The sequence below is a fragment of the Melozone crissalis genome, unplaced genomic scaffold, assembly GCF_028551555.1.
Source record: "Melozone crissalis strain CALT ecotype California unplaced genomic scaffold, PUWL_Pcris_2 ptg000013l_1, whole genome shotgun sequence".
Lineage (NCBI taxonomy): Eukaryota > Metazoa > Chordata > Aves > Passeriformes > Passerellidae > Melozone > Melozone crissalis.
The window spans coordinates 44,884,043-44,902,536 of NW_026535791.1; the positions used below are offsets into that span (position 1 = coordinate 44,884,043).

An 18,494-nucleotide genomic window follows, 5' to 3' on the forward strand; every position below is an offset into this window, starting at 1 on the left:
CCTCTGGGAGATTTTTGTCTGTAGAGCCAAGTTAGGAAAAAAATTGTGACTAGGAAAGGGGACCAAATAAATAAGTAATTTCCAAAGGCTGTTCATGCAGGGGCCTGTAATGATTAGAAGTGATTCATGGGATCTCAGCCCTGCTCTTTGCTGTGTGGGTGGTGAGCTCTGTCCTGCTCTGCAGAGCTTGCTGGAGCACTGAGGTGACAGACCCAGCCTGTATCAGCTGCATCTTGGAGCCCTGGTGACTGAGCAGAGCCCTGGCACAGCACAGAACACAGAGAAGATGTTAATAATTGCAAGTCATAGTGCTAAACCAGAGGCCCATGTGTGCCTGCCAGATCAGCAGGACTTTTCCACAATCCCTTCTCTGCCTAAACCTACTCATGTTCTTTATGCACAATAAACACTTTCACATGTCCTTTTCTGCTTGCTATGAAGCAAACTAGCATTTTTTCTCTCTGGCTCTCCCAGCCTGTTTCACTCTGACATCCATCACTCAGGATCCTGTCTCCCTGCCTGAAGGACATCTCTCCAGGCCAGCAGCTCCTGCCTCCCCTGTCACCCAGCCCCTGGCTGCAACATCATGGCCCCTTGGTCTGCTTTTGTTACTCTTCAGACATCGCTTCTATCCCTCACTTTACTTTGTCCTATGCTGTCTGTGAGCTGTATTTTAAACTATCTAGACAAGCAGGAAGAGTAATTAAATGTGAAGTGTTTCAGGATGAAATATGTTAAACAAAAAGAAATTGAATAAATATGTAAATAATAGAATCTATGTGCTGCATCTTAACACCAAGAAGCTCAGCTCAAAATAGATGAGACAATGGTTTAGTATAAATATTAAAAAGTTTTGATTTACCTGTTGTGTGGAATATATTGTAAAATAGAGACATCTAATAACAAGAGTTAAAGAAAATCATGTCTATCCTATGAACCTAGAATGATCTGTATAAGTTTCTGAATTTCAGAAGTCTGGATATCCATACAGCCTACCCATCTAGATACTCCAGTTACCCATGACTGAAATAATCATATTTGAAGCTCACATGGCTTTGCCCCAGCCAGCAACAGTGCCATGCATCTGCTTGCTCACTCCCCCTGCCCCAGTGGGATGGGGAGGAGAGGCAGGGACAAAAAAAAAGTTTGTGACTTGATATAAGAACAGTTAAACAGTTGAAATAAAATTAATAAAATAATAATATTGTAAGAATTATAATTGCAATGAAAAGGGAGACAACAAAAAGAGAGAAATTCCAAAGAAGCACAAGTGATGCAAAATATGATTGCTCAGCATCCACTGACTGATGCCCAGCCCATTCCCAAGCAGTGACTGGTGCCTCCCAGCAAACTCCCCCTCAGTTTATGTACTGGAAATGATGTTCTGTGGAAGGGAAATCCTTTTGGCCAGTTTGGGGCAGCTTTCCTGGCCATAGGCTCCCCCAGCTTTTGGTGCATCTGCTCACTGGTGGAGCAGGAGACACTGCAAAGTCCTTGACTCGCTGTAAGCTCAGCAACAACTGAGATATCAGGGACTTATCAATGCTGTTCTCACACTGAATCAAACCACAGCACCGTACCAGCTAGTAAGAAGAAGATTAATTCTATCCCAGCCAAAACCAGGACAGAAAATCACATTGTATCTGTGAGATGCAACCAGGAGCAGTACTGCCCTCACATACTCTGATGAAGGCATGGGTTGTGAATTTTAGGGAAAGAAGGAAGCGAAGGGAGTCTTGGTCTCTCACTCCCAACCAAATCATCCATGCCAGGATACTGAGAAGAACAGAGCATAGCACTGCCTGGCAACAAGGCACTCCGCTGGTCATGGGAAAGTCAAGCTCCAGCCCTGTTCTACTGAATCCTTAATGATTTAGACGAAACACAACAATATTTTAAGGAAAAATTGGGAGACACTTCCTACAGCCAAGAAAACCCAGCTCCCCTGACATATGGAGAACATTGGATGGTGTATCTGCTGCCAGTCAGGTAGTTTGGGGTGTTTGAAACACAGTTGCTGTAATCGCTGTGTTACAGAGTGAAACAAATGCACAGCCAAGGCTTTTTCTCAGCTTTCTTTAGCTTTCTTAGCAGGCATGGGCCACGCAGAGTCAGGACCAGAAATGCTCAGAGGAGAGGCCAGGGCTGGGGGGATGCTGGAGGCAGGTAAAAGATAAGCAGCCCAGCAGCTAATCCCCAGGGCCAGCTCATGATTGCAAAGTTGGCCTGAACCCTTAATCCCGAATTCCTGTTTCTCCCCTCCTTGGCCGCTCTTTAAAACAAAACAAGTTCAAATCAGAAGGAAGCTGATACAAAAACCTTCTGGGTTGCATCAAGGTAATAAATCAAGAGCGCTGCAGCCTGTTCCCCACCAATCCAGCAGTTAGCACACGCAGGCTGGCTCTGAGCAGCAACATCTGTTACTCCACTTACAGTACTGCCATGTATTTTGATAACCTTTCTGTATGTTTAGAAAAAGCATTAGCAAAATATTTGCAGTAGCTCAGTCTCGACATGAAACATGCTTCAAGTGACATGTTACTTGTCTGGTTCTTACCTGGTCATTCTCCTCTTCATCACTGCTTAACTTAAGGTCATCTTCTAGCATTCTGGAAAGCAAGCAGAATAAATTATAACCTATCAAAATGCTTTAGATTGGATATTTTCTCAGAGCCACTGTAAATATTTAATAATGTAAATAGAAAGAAAATATATTTTATCCTAGGAACTGTGTAGCTGTGACACTGTATCTTATCCGGTTGCTATTAGCTAACTTTTAAATTAATTTCCTACTATTGGTGCTTAAAAGAAAATGTTTGTTTGAATAATAATGGATTTTGCAAAGATTCTTGTTATTACAATCACTGACAAACAATTTTATATTCTAAAAAGAATATTTTTGATGCTGACAGGTCAGTACTTTCCCTGAGAGCAAATTTTTGTCCATTTGGCTTTGAGCTTACTTAACAGAAGTAGATGTTTACATTGGCAATACTGCAGCACAAAATAAGGTTCAGTGGTGTATCCCAAAGGCCACTTTTACTTTATTGCATGCTTGTTGTAAAATTGACATTGACTGAAACAATTAAAACTAAAATATATTTTCTTAGTGCACAAGAGTATCCACAGGATTTCACTGCCATGTAAATATAGAAAATAATGCATCTTTTCCAATGAGGGTTTCATCCTGCCTTCCCATATCCTTTCCCCAGCTTGATTAAACTGGCTCACAAAGAAGAGGAATCTGGTTTTATCTCCATACATTATTTTTACAATCTAAGATTAAGCAACCAGGAGTTAAAGGAGTTGAAGATGTGCAAAGATTTCCCCCAGTGCTTGAAAAGTCTTACAGAATAGGACCTATTTTTAAAATGTGCCTTGGTAATAATAGTAATAATTCAGAAAGTTGCTAATTTTTTCTTGCTCTCTGGGAAAAAAGAATCTGTAATTTCATCTCAGCTCCAGAAGAAAGCTTGGTGAGCAATTCAAACACATCCTGTGCCGTGGGTGGTCCCTGGAGTGTAAGTATTGCAAGAAGACATATGTAGTAATTTCAAACCACCTCCTTGTACTTGTGCCTAGATCTTCCAGGAGCGTGCCTGCAGAGCATGACTCCTCCCTGGGCTGCATGGTGTGCTGTGGCTGAAAAGAGCCCAGAGCCCAGCACGCCCTCCTCAGCTCCTCGTGTGCGCGCAGCCCCTGCCTGCTGCTGCTGCCACAGCTGCCTCCCCATCTCCCCACGGCACCTCTCAGGGAATGGAGGTGGGTGAGAACAGGGCTGGGCGTTGGAGCACAAATTCTTTCTAGTTCATCTCTTAAAGATTCTCCTCTTGCTTTTTCCCCCACATTTGTTTCTACTTGTGCCAACGTTTCTCCTCTGTAAAATCAGCGTATCAAACTCAGCAAAATCTCTTGGCAGTGCAGACACCTCAAATATACAGGAGACTCATTGAGTTGGAGGGACTTGACAATCTCCCATCAGGACTTGCCTATGTTTTATCTCAAAGTATGTCCATTGTCAGGAAAAAGCTCTCTCTGCCATCTCCCAAATCAGCAAACCTTTGATGGCCATATCAATGCCAGCACTGACCCAGCTAACAAGCCCTGTTGAGAAGTGGGCAAACAGGACAGGTATGATGACACAGGATACAGCTCCTAGGAGAGATACAGCTCCACATCAGAGAGGAAAAACTTCCTGTAAACACCACAAGATCCATACTGGCCTTGGATCTCATCACTTACAGGGATCCAAAAAAATCTTATAATTGCTCATGCTTTTAATTGGATCGGCTTAGGCCATGCCTCAGAAAGCAGTGCATGAAAATAGAAAGCTCAGATCTGGGATTTGGCACCTATGTGATGAAATCTGCACTGATAGTGATTTAACCAGACAGTGGTATGCTTGTGTGAAAAGGAGAACTCCCAGGGTGCCACTTCCTGCTCTTCCTTGAGTGCATGAATTTCTGCTAGTGATGTGGTAGTTAAATACATTTACTTTAGGTTTAGCAGTTTAGTTCTTCTCCTAAATGGAAGCTGAAAAATCAAAAGTATATAATGAAACATTCTAGATACCTGTGTGTATTTATCAGTGTCCTGGATTTTTGTATTAACATATAAAAAAGTGTTTTTGTGAGCTTGTCATTACAAGCAACTAGGATATTCAGAAGCCTTCAGGCTGTGTGGTGGTGTGAGACAAGGACTACAATCCAGTATCATCCACACAAAAGGAATAACAAACAGCAGCACTGATCCTTCAAACTCTCCTTGCTTGTACATCTTAGACCATCTTTATTTTCCCTGTCTGTTTTTCATTTCAGAAGTGCTCCTTTCCAAGAAAAGCACTGCCTGCCTGGGGCTCACGGCCCCTTTTGGAATTACCATCAGACTACAAACATGCTCCTAACACTGGGGATAGGAAAAATAACCAGGTCATCATAAAATGCTTGCTTGCTTGCTTTTTTTTCCCCCTAGAGAGGGATCTGGCTGATACAAGGATATATCAGGTTGCCAGTACAGGTCTACTTTGTAAAGCAGGAGCTGTGCAGGTATAACCTCTGTGCCTGAAAGACTTCACTGGCTCCCAGACAGCTTTCACTCTCAGGTGAGGCCCTCAGCCCTCATCCACAAAGCCACAGCCAGAGCTGGACACTGTCACCTGGCTTGGGCTGAGGAGGGGATGTTTATGTTACAGGGATTCCATTTTAATGGTATATCGATTTTAAGTATGGATGTTTTTGAGGAATGTTTCTCCTTAACAGCTCATTTCCATCCTGAAAACAATGGTAGTTGAAAGAAAAATTCCACAGCTGGACCACCTGAAAGACCCCACTTGAAAAGAGTGAGAACAGAAGAGAAGTAAAATAACCGCACAAGAGGTGTTACACTAAATTGTAATTTATCTCAAAAGCACTTTGACACAAATTCAGCACAGAATGAGCTTTGGTACACCCTGTGTTAGCAGAGCACTTCAGACCATGTTTAAAACCATAAACTTGTTTGGGATAGGATTTCTTTACATAGTCTGGCAAACTTAGTATAAGGATGGAGAGACAAGCACAGACAAGCTCGTGTGCAAACACAGCCTTTACACTTTTTTCAGAATGTGCAAAATTCAGGCCAGTAAGTGACATCATGCATGGGCTTTCAGGTTTTTAAAATGAACCTGGCTTTGATGTATTTGGGCATTGGTAAAGATGTAAGTAAATACAACCTTGTAAACAAAAGCCAGAAAAATGAAGTGGTACTCAAAGCAGCTCTGAAAAACACACAGCACCACTTAGGGCTTCTGCACTTGAAAAGGGCACATATGGCCAGGAAGTCACTTTGCAGAACCTAATTATACATTTTTGTGAAATCTCTGTGAGGTTATGGAGGCAGTGAGGGGTGGGCTCAGGCAGGAGTGCTCACTGCTCTCTAATTAATGCATTTGCTCCTTTCTCTGCAAAGAATGTGACAGGTAGAGCCACAATGAAAGGAGAGGAGGATGGGTTTGGGATATTGGGAAATGCCTCAGCAAGCCAGCTGGTTTCGTTCTCCAGGAACAAGGGGTTGCAGCCTGGGGTGATGGGCCATTCAGTTACAGGGGAAAAGGGGGGGCTGTGCAGGCTTACTTATGTGAGGAGGAAAATACAGAGTGGTCTGGAGGGCATTGATGTACAACATCTGCCAACATCAACGTGACTGTGTGTCCAAATCTCCTACAGCTTTTTAGAAACCCTGACCTGTTTTAATCTGAGGGTTACTCACTGCACTGGTTCAGAAGGACACTGGGGCTGGGGCAGCCTTGTGCTGCACTGCAGAGAGACCTCTGGGACTCTTCCTCATCTCAACATGCCAAAGGGCCAGCACCTGCTCCTGATCAAAATCACAGGGGATTTGGGATGGGAGGTCATCACAGGCTGCCAGGGAACCACCTTGCTCAAATGGAATAGTTGAGACTTGCAACTTTGCTGTTTTGCTTGTCTGCCTTTTTACCTGGTTTGTCACTGCAGGAAAGCGAAGCCCCTAGCAAGTGTTATCTAGCCCAGCCAGAGTGCAGGGAGTAGCTGGAAGACATCTGGTTTCTCCTCTGGGAATTAACATCCAAGTAACAACAAGTTTCAAGTGTGAGGGTAGAGTCAGGCCTTATGTCAAAGATTTCTGGATGATTCTCCTTCTGAGAAGAAGGAGCTGCTGGGGAAGGAGATGTCAATGCAGCAGTGTCTGGAGGAGGTCGTTCTCAAGAGCCAGCCAAGAATCTGTGGTCACTTTTGATGTATGGAGCCACTCTGAGGTGCTTCCAGCATAGCCCTACTTAGGAGGATATCTATTCCCTTTTACAGTGAAGACATGCCTGAATCCTGGAATTATCCTTCACACCTGCTGGTGCACACGAAAGAAGCAGCAGGCCTAACACCTTGTATTTCACTTTAACCACTGATAAATTTCACATTCCTTGGCCTAATGGTTTCTTTCCTTTCCCCTGCAAATTACTTACTGAGGCATAAAACTCTCAAAAAATTCCTCTGTGGTTTGTCTTTTTTTTTGCTCATTAGAGAAAGGCTCCCTTTTGGCATCTCAAGAGAGGTTATACAAATGAGGGACACAAAATTCTACGTCCCTCTGGTGGTCTAAGCTACTATATAAGATATGGTCTTTCCTCATGATAATGTTGGTCATTATAATGACCAGAAAAAAAAATCAAGAAGGGAAGGGGAAAATATTGATAGTAATTAAATCATTAACACTAAAACTTTAGGAAAGAACATGCCAATGGCTTGTGAGCACAGGATATAAATACATGTATATTGCAATTGTCCTTTAAATAAAGTCAGAAGTTGCTGTCTTTGCAATCTGTAAAATATCTCCTGAACGTGTTAATCTGATCAAGTGTATTGTTCCAGTTTAATTCTAGGCAGCATCTCAGTCAGAATACCATGTGCACTATGGACTTCTATGATTTCTTCCCACTATGAAGGAAAGAAGCTTCAGTAGTGGAAAAATACTTTGATTTTAGCTGAAGCAAAGAGTTGCAATGAAATGCCAAAATCAAATAACTAAGTGCTCTGAGTTTAGGCTACCACAATGTTTTATTCTGAATGCTTTTGGAAAATTATCTTATTTTCAATGTACCTTACTGGCATTTTATTTTCTTTCCCATAAATGCATACTGACCTATCAAGAACTGGGCATTACTTTTGATATTACCAGAAACCCAGAAAGAAAATAGATATTATTCTAAGTAGCAGTATGCTAGAAGACTTTCAGACTGACCTGAGATGTTTAAAGTCACAACTGATGCACTGATATAGGAGAAGAAAAGTATTCCTTCACATCATAAAAAAAGCAAAACAAAACCTTCCCGGGACACAGCACAGTATAAGACCTTTAACTCTTGTCCCCAGAAAAATGAGAGAGAATGCCAGAGGGGAATCTGACGTTCCTACCCAGACTGTGCCCTTATGTTACTGGGATTGTTTCAGCTACGAGTGCTCACGTACATAATATGACTTAAGCTCCAATAAGACAAATGTACCTTCAGTTTCTGGCTGTCTTCCATTGCTTTCCAAAAGGGAAATGCTAGGAAAAATATGCCTGGTAAGAAGTACAGAGAATTCATAAGAAACAGATGAACATGTTTCCTTTCTTAAAAAAAAAAAAAAGAGAGAGAGAGAGAAAAAGGAAACTAATGTTGTTGCTATAACCTTGGTTACTTGCACATAACAGATGGGCAGTTATATTCACTACTTACCTACAGCCAAAACAGGTATTTCAAACAGCTTTGTTTACTAATCCTAAATATAGGAGTGGATGCTTTTATACAGTAGTAATTTTTAATTAATTACATTCTGATTGCTGAAATTATTTTTTCACTCTAGTGCTATAACTGATGCAAATGTTTCCCTTTGGAAAAGCTCATGCATTTGTATTATCTGAAAAGTGTAGTATTTATTTTTGTTTTATACAAAATAAAGTCAAAAGCTTATGGATTAAGGTAAGCAATGAGATCAAGAGGATATTTTATAAGTGCTGTAACAGAGCTTTCAGCAGGATTGTAAGACGTCTGCAAGCACTGCTTGCAGCATCTAAAATTCACTCTGAATATATGATGTTTAAGTTGTAAAAATCCCCTAACAAACAGTTTGTGCAAGTTCTGCTGCACGGAAACATGCAGGAAAACATGATTATATAGAATACCATCAAATCTAATTAAAAACAGAAGGAGAAAGCCGGTAAAATCAGGCTGGTGAAATATTAATGTACTTAATGCTGGAATGAAGCCTATATATCAATGTGAGATTTAATTCCAGAGTGCAGAATTTAAATGCCTGAAAAACGGACTCAGTCTATAGAAATAGAATTAGCAATTTCAATAAAAAATAGATACTCTGAAGGAAAAGTTTTCTGTCCTTGGCTTGAATCCATCTAGGCTGGTCTGCACTGCTCTTCAAAACCATTTAGACCAGCTAAATATTCAGCTAAATTCCCATTACACTGATAGTCTCATTAGAAATGCAAGGCAGTCCTCTCCAAGGGATACAGCCATCACTCTCTCCTAGGAGCAGAAGCTGAAATAAGGTTTCTTCTGCAGCAGCTGCCACCGTGAGTGACTGTGTTTGCCCTGGTGATGTTTTTCCCCTATAAAAAAAGGGACAACAAATGCAATTGAATCATACCCTGAATTTTTTAAGTCTTTGGCAGGGTGGTGAGAAAGTGCCCCACAGACCACAGCACTTTCTGAGAATGGTGTTTGGGCAGAAGGTCCCAGAGCACCTCCTGAAAAATGAGAGAGATTGAGGAAAGCAAGGAAACTCTGAGGCTACTCCCCGAGCAAGAAAGCCACCAAAAATGCACAAATACTCAGAAGAAGGGAAGAGTGATGAGCGACAAATCAGCAGCTCACCCCTAAGTAGTCCAATCAGTCTGAGGGCTTGCCAAAGTTTTATGGCTAATCATGCTCTGTGTGACAGGAGGAAGCACATTTGAGGAATAAGAGTTTTGAATGTTCTGCTTGCAGTTTTCTGATCTGTTTCTTTCCTCCCTGCCCCTGCACCCCTCAAAGCTTCTCTGTGTGTGATTAGCAGTTATTTACTAATGCTCTCCCTCTGATTTCTGAGCCATTGCTGAAGCTGCCACCTAAAAAATATTCATTTCAAATGTGAAAACTGAACTGCAGCACTGCCTATGTGTCAGCCATTGTGGCAGAAATCTTGGGGAATTTAATGTGTCTGAGACAGAGCTGCCACTGCCAAGACTCCGAGCTGAATGTGCAGCATCTGATTTTGTACTCAGTGATTATTTCCTTACAAATGATCTCTTACTGCCTAATCCCCAGCAGTACAAGCATCTGTCCTGATGCTGGAGTCATCATGAGGGTGAGGTGTACCCCACATTTCAAGGTACATCATGAATGACCCTCAGATTTTGCTGGCCAGTGCTGTCCAGCCAGTATCTGTTTGGTGACATGGAGGATCTAAGGTATATGGATACTGCTGTCTAGGGTAGCTGATTTTAAATAATTTATTGTCTCTAGACACTGTTCAGCTTCCTGTCTGTCTAATAGGCAAACCTGCTTTTTCTCATGTAAAAAAAATATTTATTGACTCTAACATTATTACAGCTTTAATACTTCCAGCTAATGAGGGGCTATTGCTAGAATTTCTTTATTATTTTTGTTTTTCATGTCCCTTAAAAAACATCATATTCTCATTGCCCTTGAGCTTTTGTCTAGTATCATCCATTCCTTTTATCCATATTCAGTATTTTACATTTTCTTTTTAGACTGTTATATTGCATGCATATGTAATCATATTACGTATATTTTAAATTTCATGTCTATTGCACAAATTGCTTTTTCTTTCTAATTACTACTTCTACCTGACCACTGATGCTGAACTAGCTTTTTGTTGGTTTTTGCCTTGATTGTGGAAATGCAGCCTTTTGCTAACCTAACAAACTCTGCTTTAAAAATTTCAAACTGCCTTGTTACTAGGCTTTTCTACCCCATCAATTTACAGTCAATAATTTCTCATGCTCTGGGACACCCACCTTTCCTTATTGGGACTGTCCTTTATTTTTTTAGCTTGGACATAATAAAGTCATGGTCTGGTTCACAGGCAACCATGTGCTTCCCATCCACTGACCAATTTATCTTTATTCAAAGGAGGGGTGAGAATGTCTGGCAAAAAGTCATCAGTGCTAGAAAAGTGCCACAAAGACCATCTACAATCTTTACTCCACTTTCAAAGCTGTTTGTGGGGACCTCTGGTAATACCTTCCAAACTAAGACCTCTGCAATCCACATGATTAACCTGCCTTTCCTTTACAGATTGATGCCAATGGAGCACCTTCATCCCCTCTTGTAACTGGCGTTGATATTCAGTTGATATTTTGTCTCTGGGATAAAGAAGAAGTTTGTTGGACATCCTGAGCTGGTGTTTTCCATGTCAAGAAAGGCTAGAGGAGGAAAGGAACAATTCCCAAAGGCTCATGGCTGACTGGCTGATACAGAGAGGCCATTGCAGAATATATGAATGGCACAGGAACATATGGGAACTATACCTCCTCCATTCCCTCTGCAGCTCCAGCCAGTAGAAGCACATCTGTGAAAGACACACCAGGACCCCTGAAGTTTTCAGCATTTCCTTTCAAATACTTTGCCTAGCCATTTCCTGGAAAGTCACTAAATGTATTTTACTCAGTCCCGTCTGCAATACTTATAGCTTCATTTAGTTTTAATATAGTTATAAATGGGCTGTAGCGGCCTGCTTTTTTTAATAACTAAGTAAATGAAACCCTGTCTGTAATAATAAATGAACCATCCATCTGGGAGGCCTCCAGTAAAAATTTCAACAGGTATTTATTGCTCCTTTATGTAAACAGTACTCTGGACAATACAAGTGATTATACTCTCTGTCAGCCCTGTCAGGAAGGAGACAGGAGAGTTTTGGATGAAGTTCCATAGCATACACACTGAATTTAGCGGTTTATTTGACTAGATGGAGAAAAAAATGATTAAAACAGGAAAATAAACAGACAAGAATTCAGTTGGCTACTGTGAAAGGAAGCATGCCGTTTTATTTAAAGATATGGGCTGTGAGGATAATCTATAGAAAATTGACAGGTTTGTAGCGCTACAGACTTCTCACAACTCCAGATGCTACACAGACAGCTCCCTAAACAACCCCACCTCCTCAAAAGTGGAAGGAGTTTTACTGTAAAATCAACACTTTACAGAGACTTTAAAATATATTGTGCCCTTATAGGTTCACATAGTATGGAAGAGCAGTGCCTTGGGAGAATCTCCAACTGAAGTGCAAGAGACTGAAACTCATGCTATCCATCCCTGAGGGTCATCCCTTTCATTCATGGGCACTGTTCACACTCTGGAAAGGGCAAAAGCATGACACTTTTCAAGTAATGAAATTTTAATTTAAAGAAATCTTGCTGTGAAAATCATCTTCATACCGCTGTTATATTCTGGCTCCTAATTACACACCATTACATTCACTATTGTTGGAATAATACAATGTCAGAATAAATTGTCAAATAACTAATTCTAATAACTAATTTCACTGTGTGACAAGAGAGGGGGGGAAAAAGGAAAGAAACAAAAGGCAGAAAGACCTGAAAGCTCACACATGGCCAAGGTGATGTGTTATCACTCAATGCTGAGGAGTGAGCCATAGGGAGTTCTGTGTGTTAAACATGCAGGGGCCATTGCGACTTTAGTCAAAATTTACAGCCCTCAAATTTTGTGGGAATGGGCTTAAACCTTTCCCATGAGCAGATTTCTCAGAGATTTCCATTTTCAGCCAAGATAGGCACAGGGAAAAACACATTACTTTTTTCCTTCCATGGCAGATTGTAAAAGGAAAGCAAAGCTCTCTGCCCAACACCAGGCAGATTCTGCTCCATGGGACAAATGGATTGCTGCTCCTTAGGAGTCCTGCAGCTGCATGCTCAGCTCAGAGACAGGGAATGCACTGCTCCTGAAGCTGCATCCTTGGCCAGGGTGTTTCCAACAGGGTTACTAAGCTTATCAAGCTTAATTTATTAGGAGATTGTGCATTAGTGATAGTGCTCTCTTTATTCCTCTCTCCTTTAATATGTTGGGGAAGAGATAATCCCAACAGGGCAGACATCTCTGAACTGATAGCAGTCCCACGAAAATACAGGAATTCTCAGGTTTGCCCGAGGATGGGCTGAAGGAGGAAGGGAGAGAGGGAAGGAGCTGCTAAGGGAGCTCCAGCACTTGGGGCACAAGTTACGCAGGGACAGGGAAGGTGGAGGCTGGCACTGGCACATGGGGCAAGTTCATGGCCATGAACTTTGCTGCTGGGGGAACACACACATGTGCGAGCTGCAGTGGTCAGAGAATTCCTTTGCTTCCCACGGAGCAGCAGTGATGGGATGGGTGCTCATTAGGGTCCCATCAATTCAAACTGTGCTGTGCAGCTCCACTGAGGAGGGGGTTTCCCCCAGCTGCCCTGGGGTCTGATGCCACCAAATGCTTCCAGCCTGCTTGTTTCACTTTGAGATAACCCCTTCTAGGATGCAAAATTGGCTATTCCTCTTTCTTAGAAATAATCTCCTTTGGACATAACAACAGCAAAAATAGTCAGCTGAGGGCTGCTCCTCAGTTGAGAAGAGCTTTATTCCCAGCATTCAGATGCACATGCTGTGCAGAAATATACCACCTGCACTCCAATGTATATGTATTTAAAAAAAAAAAGAAAATAAAAAGTCCTCTTTCTAAAAAAACTCCTTGGAAAAAATTATGAATTTAGCTCTCAAACAGTAAACCACACTATATCTCCTTTCTAATGTCTCTTTTTAAATATACACCAGGGAACAACTCTCATAACTCACTTGAAACACACTATCTTATGAGTTATAGGTCAGTCTTCTATGCTCAGAGTGTGTGTTGCACTTCTACATAACCTTATGAATTTTCCATCCCTCATCATTCATATCATGTCAGAATATCTATTACAAACCCTTGTTTGCAAGAAGGGCTTCTATTTTATCCTTTCCTTTTATCACTGCTCTTAAATTTTCTTCTGGACACCAGCTTGGCATGCTGGCAGTTTCTGAGAAAAAAATCAATCAAAAATCCTATGTCAGGATTGTAAAGAAATTTCAAAGAAATTGTAAAGAATTGAAAAGAAATAGCCTATTTTAACTAATAGGAATAGTGTATAAAAGTGAATTAGACACAATTGCATTCTGATTGCCAACTTCTACCACCCAGCAGCAAACAACCACAACCATCACATAAAAAATATTCATTTGGAAGTCTAAATGATGTCTGATAATGCCTTCTGCCATCCTAAAGCTTTGGAAATGTTGAATCATCTTGAGAAAAACAGTATGTCAACAATCATTTTTCATGATGGCTCAAGCATGGACAAGACTGACTAGAGTGTTGTGTGAGGGATTTAGAACTGAGGGCAATTTTCTAACACCGTTTAACCATGAGGAACAGCGTGAGGACCAGCCAAAATGCTTGGCAATTGCTAGATTTGAGCAATCCTTTTCCCTAAATAACTAAAGAAGTTTAAATTCTATATAAAATCATAAATTGCAACATTTATGAAATGCTGTGCTTTTTTTTCCTGCTTTCAAAAACATTACTTTGAAATATGTTTGTATCTAGTACTGTAACAAGGCTGTCCAAGCACTGTCAGGAGTAAGGTAACCTAAATGAAATTATCAGTTCTGAATGTAGTTCTTTTACATTTTGCTCAGAAAATTAACAAAACTATTTTTATTTTCAGTTACCCCAGATAATTTTTATTGTATTAAACAAAATACCAATTACCCCTGCTGATTCAGAAGCTAATCTAATTCCGTTCGCAAAGTTCTAAATCTAGATTTGTTTTGAGTTTCATATGGGTCCACAATACTTACTGGCTTCTTTCATTTTTTCCCTCTCATTGGCAGTTAATTGAAACTTTCAGGGAATTATTTTTTCTGTCATCAGTTGTCAGACTGACATTAATAGATGCAAATATCCCCAGCAGTGTTGTGAGCAAGTGTTGCAATGAACCAAGCACACAGAATTTGGATTCTCAGATTGCTACGTGACGGAAATTGAAGTATTTGTGTTGCTAGCTTTTTAGTTTAGTTTGTTTATTTTATAGAAATGGACAGGAATGAAGAATACTTGCTTAAATCTACTCTGTTACATAGCTGTTTGTTTGGTTTGTATGTTTGTAATTTATGATTATCTGACACTGAGTTCCCAGGAAAAGAATTCTATGTAGGCCCAACAGGATCTACCTATGGATCTACCTTTGAAAAAATGGCTTTAAGTATTATTTAACTTGCTATTACTTGATGTCAGTTCCAGTCCAATCAAAGCAATCACTATTATTTCAGAAGTATTTTTGGGTATGGTAATAAAATATGCAGAACTTAATATTGTCAGAGCTGTGGATAATTATATGTTTGATATTTAAGTAAGAATAAACCCTACAGATAATCATACATGAATTTAGTGCAACTGCAAATATGGTGTTTATATTGTGCAATATATATTCAAAAAGTCATATATACAAGGAATGACACTAGACTTTTGAAGAATTCAATTTTGTACTAGCATTGTTAATGGTCAAAAGTAGATCTCCTGAACTAAATGTATTGGGTTACTTTTATCATCAGTGTCACTTTAGTAAAACCAGTTTCATCAGCAATTAATTTAGCTCACGGTATTACCTTCAAGGCAAATGACTTTTACTGATAAGAGAAAAAACTTCAGATGTATGTATTATATCAGGCACTTAAATATTTTTAGTGCTGATGACAGCAGAGATGGCTGATAAAAATAAGAAATAAAATAGGCAAAATGCAGGAGACTGACAATAAAGAGCTTTGAAATATGTAAATTACTTTCCAGAAGTTCTACAAACCCTTAGATTATCTCCAGCAGAGTGTTTATTAGTCTAAAGAAATCACTGTGTATTTTTCAATGTACTACTGAAAGGTTTTTCTTGTTCCAAAAATGCAGCAACCAGCCCTCATTACATCTTTTTATAAATGTCTCAAAAGCTTCAAGTTTATTTGCAATTGAAAGGAGTTCCAAAGAAGAACAGAGAGTAAAAAAAGGAATTCTGTCAGAATTTTCTTATTGATACTTTCTCTCACTCTTCCATCTAGCTGAACACACTTGCTCTCCTCATTACCAGGACCATTACCTAGTATGAAACAGGATCCATCCTATCAAGACCAATTTGCTACTGGGCTTCATCCTATTGCACTGTTCTCTAGTGAGAGATGTCTGCATAGGTACCTTTCCCAACACCCTAAGAAATCAAAAGTGAGCAAACCCACAATAATTCTCATTCAGTCAGAAAGAGGAAATAGAGGCAAAGAGATTCACTGCTTTTACACAAAGTCACTGTTCAGCCAAAACAGAAACTCCAGGTCCTGCTGGGATGGGCACTGCCTCAGATGTGCCTGTGACCCAACATGTCACACTGTTCACTCTCTCCTTCATCTTTGAGCCTGCACTAGGAGGAGATTTTAAGTGAAAGAAAGCAAAGCCAAGGTGGGGAGGTGAAGAAGTGCTGAAACTATCTGCCTCCACATAACAATCTCTCTTCTATCAGAGCACTGGAACAGAGCTACTGGAACAGAATATGTCAACATATTCTCTGGCAAACAGGCATTCCTACCTGAGACAGAGCAAGAGGGTTTTATGTAAAGAATGCATATATTCATCTGCAGAATGTTGCAAATAAAAAACAAAATTGGACTGGACGATTTCAATTTCTTCCAGAAAAACCCATAACATTTGACCTGTTTTGGTATTCTAAATCAAAATTTGATTATTTTAAGCTACATGTGAGAGATCATTCATTCCTTACAAGGATTTGTTATATTGCTTGTTTAGATTAGGATTAAATATTTTATCACGCTGGGACTGTTAACTCTTGATGTTCTTTACTGCTACACTCATGCAGTTATTAACTCCTAAATGTCTTTGGTTTGGGCTGTAATTGCTTCTTCCAGTAGTTTTTGTGAGATCTGAAATGCACTCAGAAGTGGCCTTTAAATACTTGTTTTTGGTGGAGTTTTCCCTTATCCTTGTTATAGCTATGACAATTGGCCTGCTAATTATTATCATGTGATATTAAAAATCCATTTCAGCAGAAAGGAGCAGCAGATAGGTGCCTCCTGCAGCCCTGCCTGGGACCACTGGGGCTGTGTGTGGGATGTCACTGCAGCTGGGGTGATGGCCCCTGACTGCCTGGCTGATGGGGACAGCTCTGCTGCTGTTGGTGCCTCAGATTTTAGCTTTTATATTTTTCAGATTCTGTACTGCTTTAGTGTGAAGTTCTGAGCTTCATATTAGGGGATAGTAAACTCTCTTCACAGCCTAGGTAGACAAAAGAATTCCTTTTCTAGCTGGGGACCAAAGACAAATGATCCAAATCTCAGGCCCAAGAGCATAAACAATGGTGTACTGAAGAGAGGAAAACAAGAAGGATGGGACTTCATAAGCTAAAGCTATAATTGGACAATTAACTCCAATATGCAAATGGACCAGAACTTATAAAAATGTGGAACCCCTTGGCAAGCTGTCCATTTTGTGACCATTTTGGGTTCATCTTGGGTGTAGCCCTGGCTGGACTCTTGTGCTTCCTAAGGTGTATCCATTGAGGCTTTCTAATAAATACCTACTTTATTGTTTAACTCTGTCTGACCTCTGTTGTGGGTCAGCCTCCACAAGGCATCACCAGCATGGCCTTCTGTGGGGCCTGGCTCTGTCCCAACCCAGCACTGCCATGGCAGTGACCCTGCAGGCAGGCAAGCACACCCAAAATCAGCCAAACACAGTGTCAAACTCGGGGTGTCCTTTGTCACAGTGAGAAGGAGAGGCTGCAAATGAGCTTGGAAGGATGGCCATGCCCTCTGGGGTGCTCTGGGAATGAGGGGAAGTGGTGCCCATAGCCTGCAGCACCTTCCCATGCACATGTCTTGGGGCTACTTCTGATGCAGCTGGAACACCAAGTATGGAGACTTTGTCCCACAGCCCCAGCTCTGAGCTTGCAAAGGGTGAAATGGAGACATGGGAGGGGCTCTTCCCCAGCTGCTTGTGGCTCAGGGTCAGTCCCTGAGGAGTTCTGGGATGGCACTCAGGGCTGGACCTAGGGACACTGTCACACACACCCCAAGAAACCACACCAGGGGCTTAAAAATGTTGAAGACCTGAGCAAAAGCACATAGAACTGAGTGTCCAGCTATTTAATAACAAACAAGGATATTTGGGACTGAAACCCAGGCCACAGCCCCATTTTGGGGGTTCAGGCACAACATGAGCCTTTTGCATCTTTGTTCTGACACCATCCTGAGGTGTGAGTGCCCTCTGACACCCACAGCAGGAGGAGGGCAGAGGGCAGGCACTGGCACACCCTGCAGGGCATCACTCCTGGGCACTAAGGCCACACCAGCCCTGCTCTCCTTCCTCTGAGGACACTGAGCTTTGTGGTTTTAGGTGGAGCATCTTCAGTGCTCTTCAAAGATGGTGATGCTGCTGTACCACATTGCCCCCCTGGACAGGCAATGAATGGCAGCTGTATAATGTATGGTGAGCATCAGATCACCAACCTCAAAGAGATTTAGGGGAAAAAAATAATAATACACACTGAAAAATAAATAGATGCAGACTAGGACATAGAAATATTTTCCATAGAATGCTGATTAATGTTGCATCAAAGCACAATAATATAGCTCCCAAGGCTCATTTTCCTATTTGTAAAAGGGTAATAATGATTAGCTTTACCAATGTTTGTAGCAGGCTTTGAGAGGGGTTGTGTGTTCAAAAGAAATATTAATGACCTGAAGAGGTCATTAGTTTAGGGATATTCTCTTGGACTGGCACCAAATCTCCTCTGACTCTACCTAACAAATCATACAGCAAAGAGTGAACTTTCATCCGCACTAGCTTCAGGCATATTTAAAATTACTTAAATGAGTGTAATTGCAAAATAATTTTATTCCACTGTTTT

At 41.0% G+C, this 18,494-nt stretch overlaps 1 protein-coding gene across 1 annotated transcript in view; it reads right to left on the minus strand.

Moving 5' to 3' along the window:
• The window catches only part of AFF3 (ALF transcription elongation factor 3), a 318,188-nt gene that overhangs the window by 86,030 nt on the left and 213,664 nt on the right, over positions 1–18,494 (minus strand). The window contains exon 9 of the mRNA XM_054272311.1: positions 2,558–2,609. Coding sequence (XP_054128286.1) covers positions 2,558–2,609 — 52 coding nt within the window. The remainder of the gene's footprint in view (positions 1–2,557; positions 2,610–18,494) is intronic.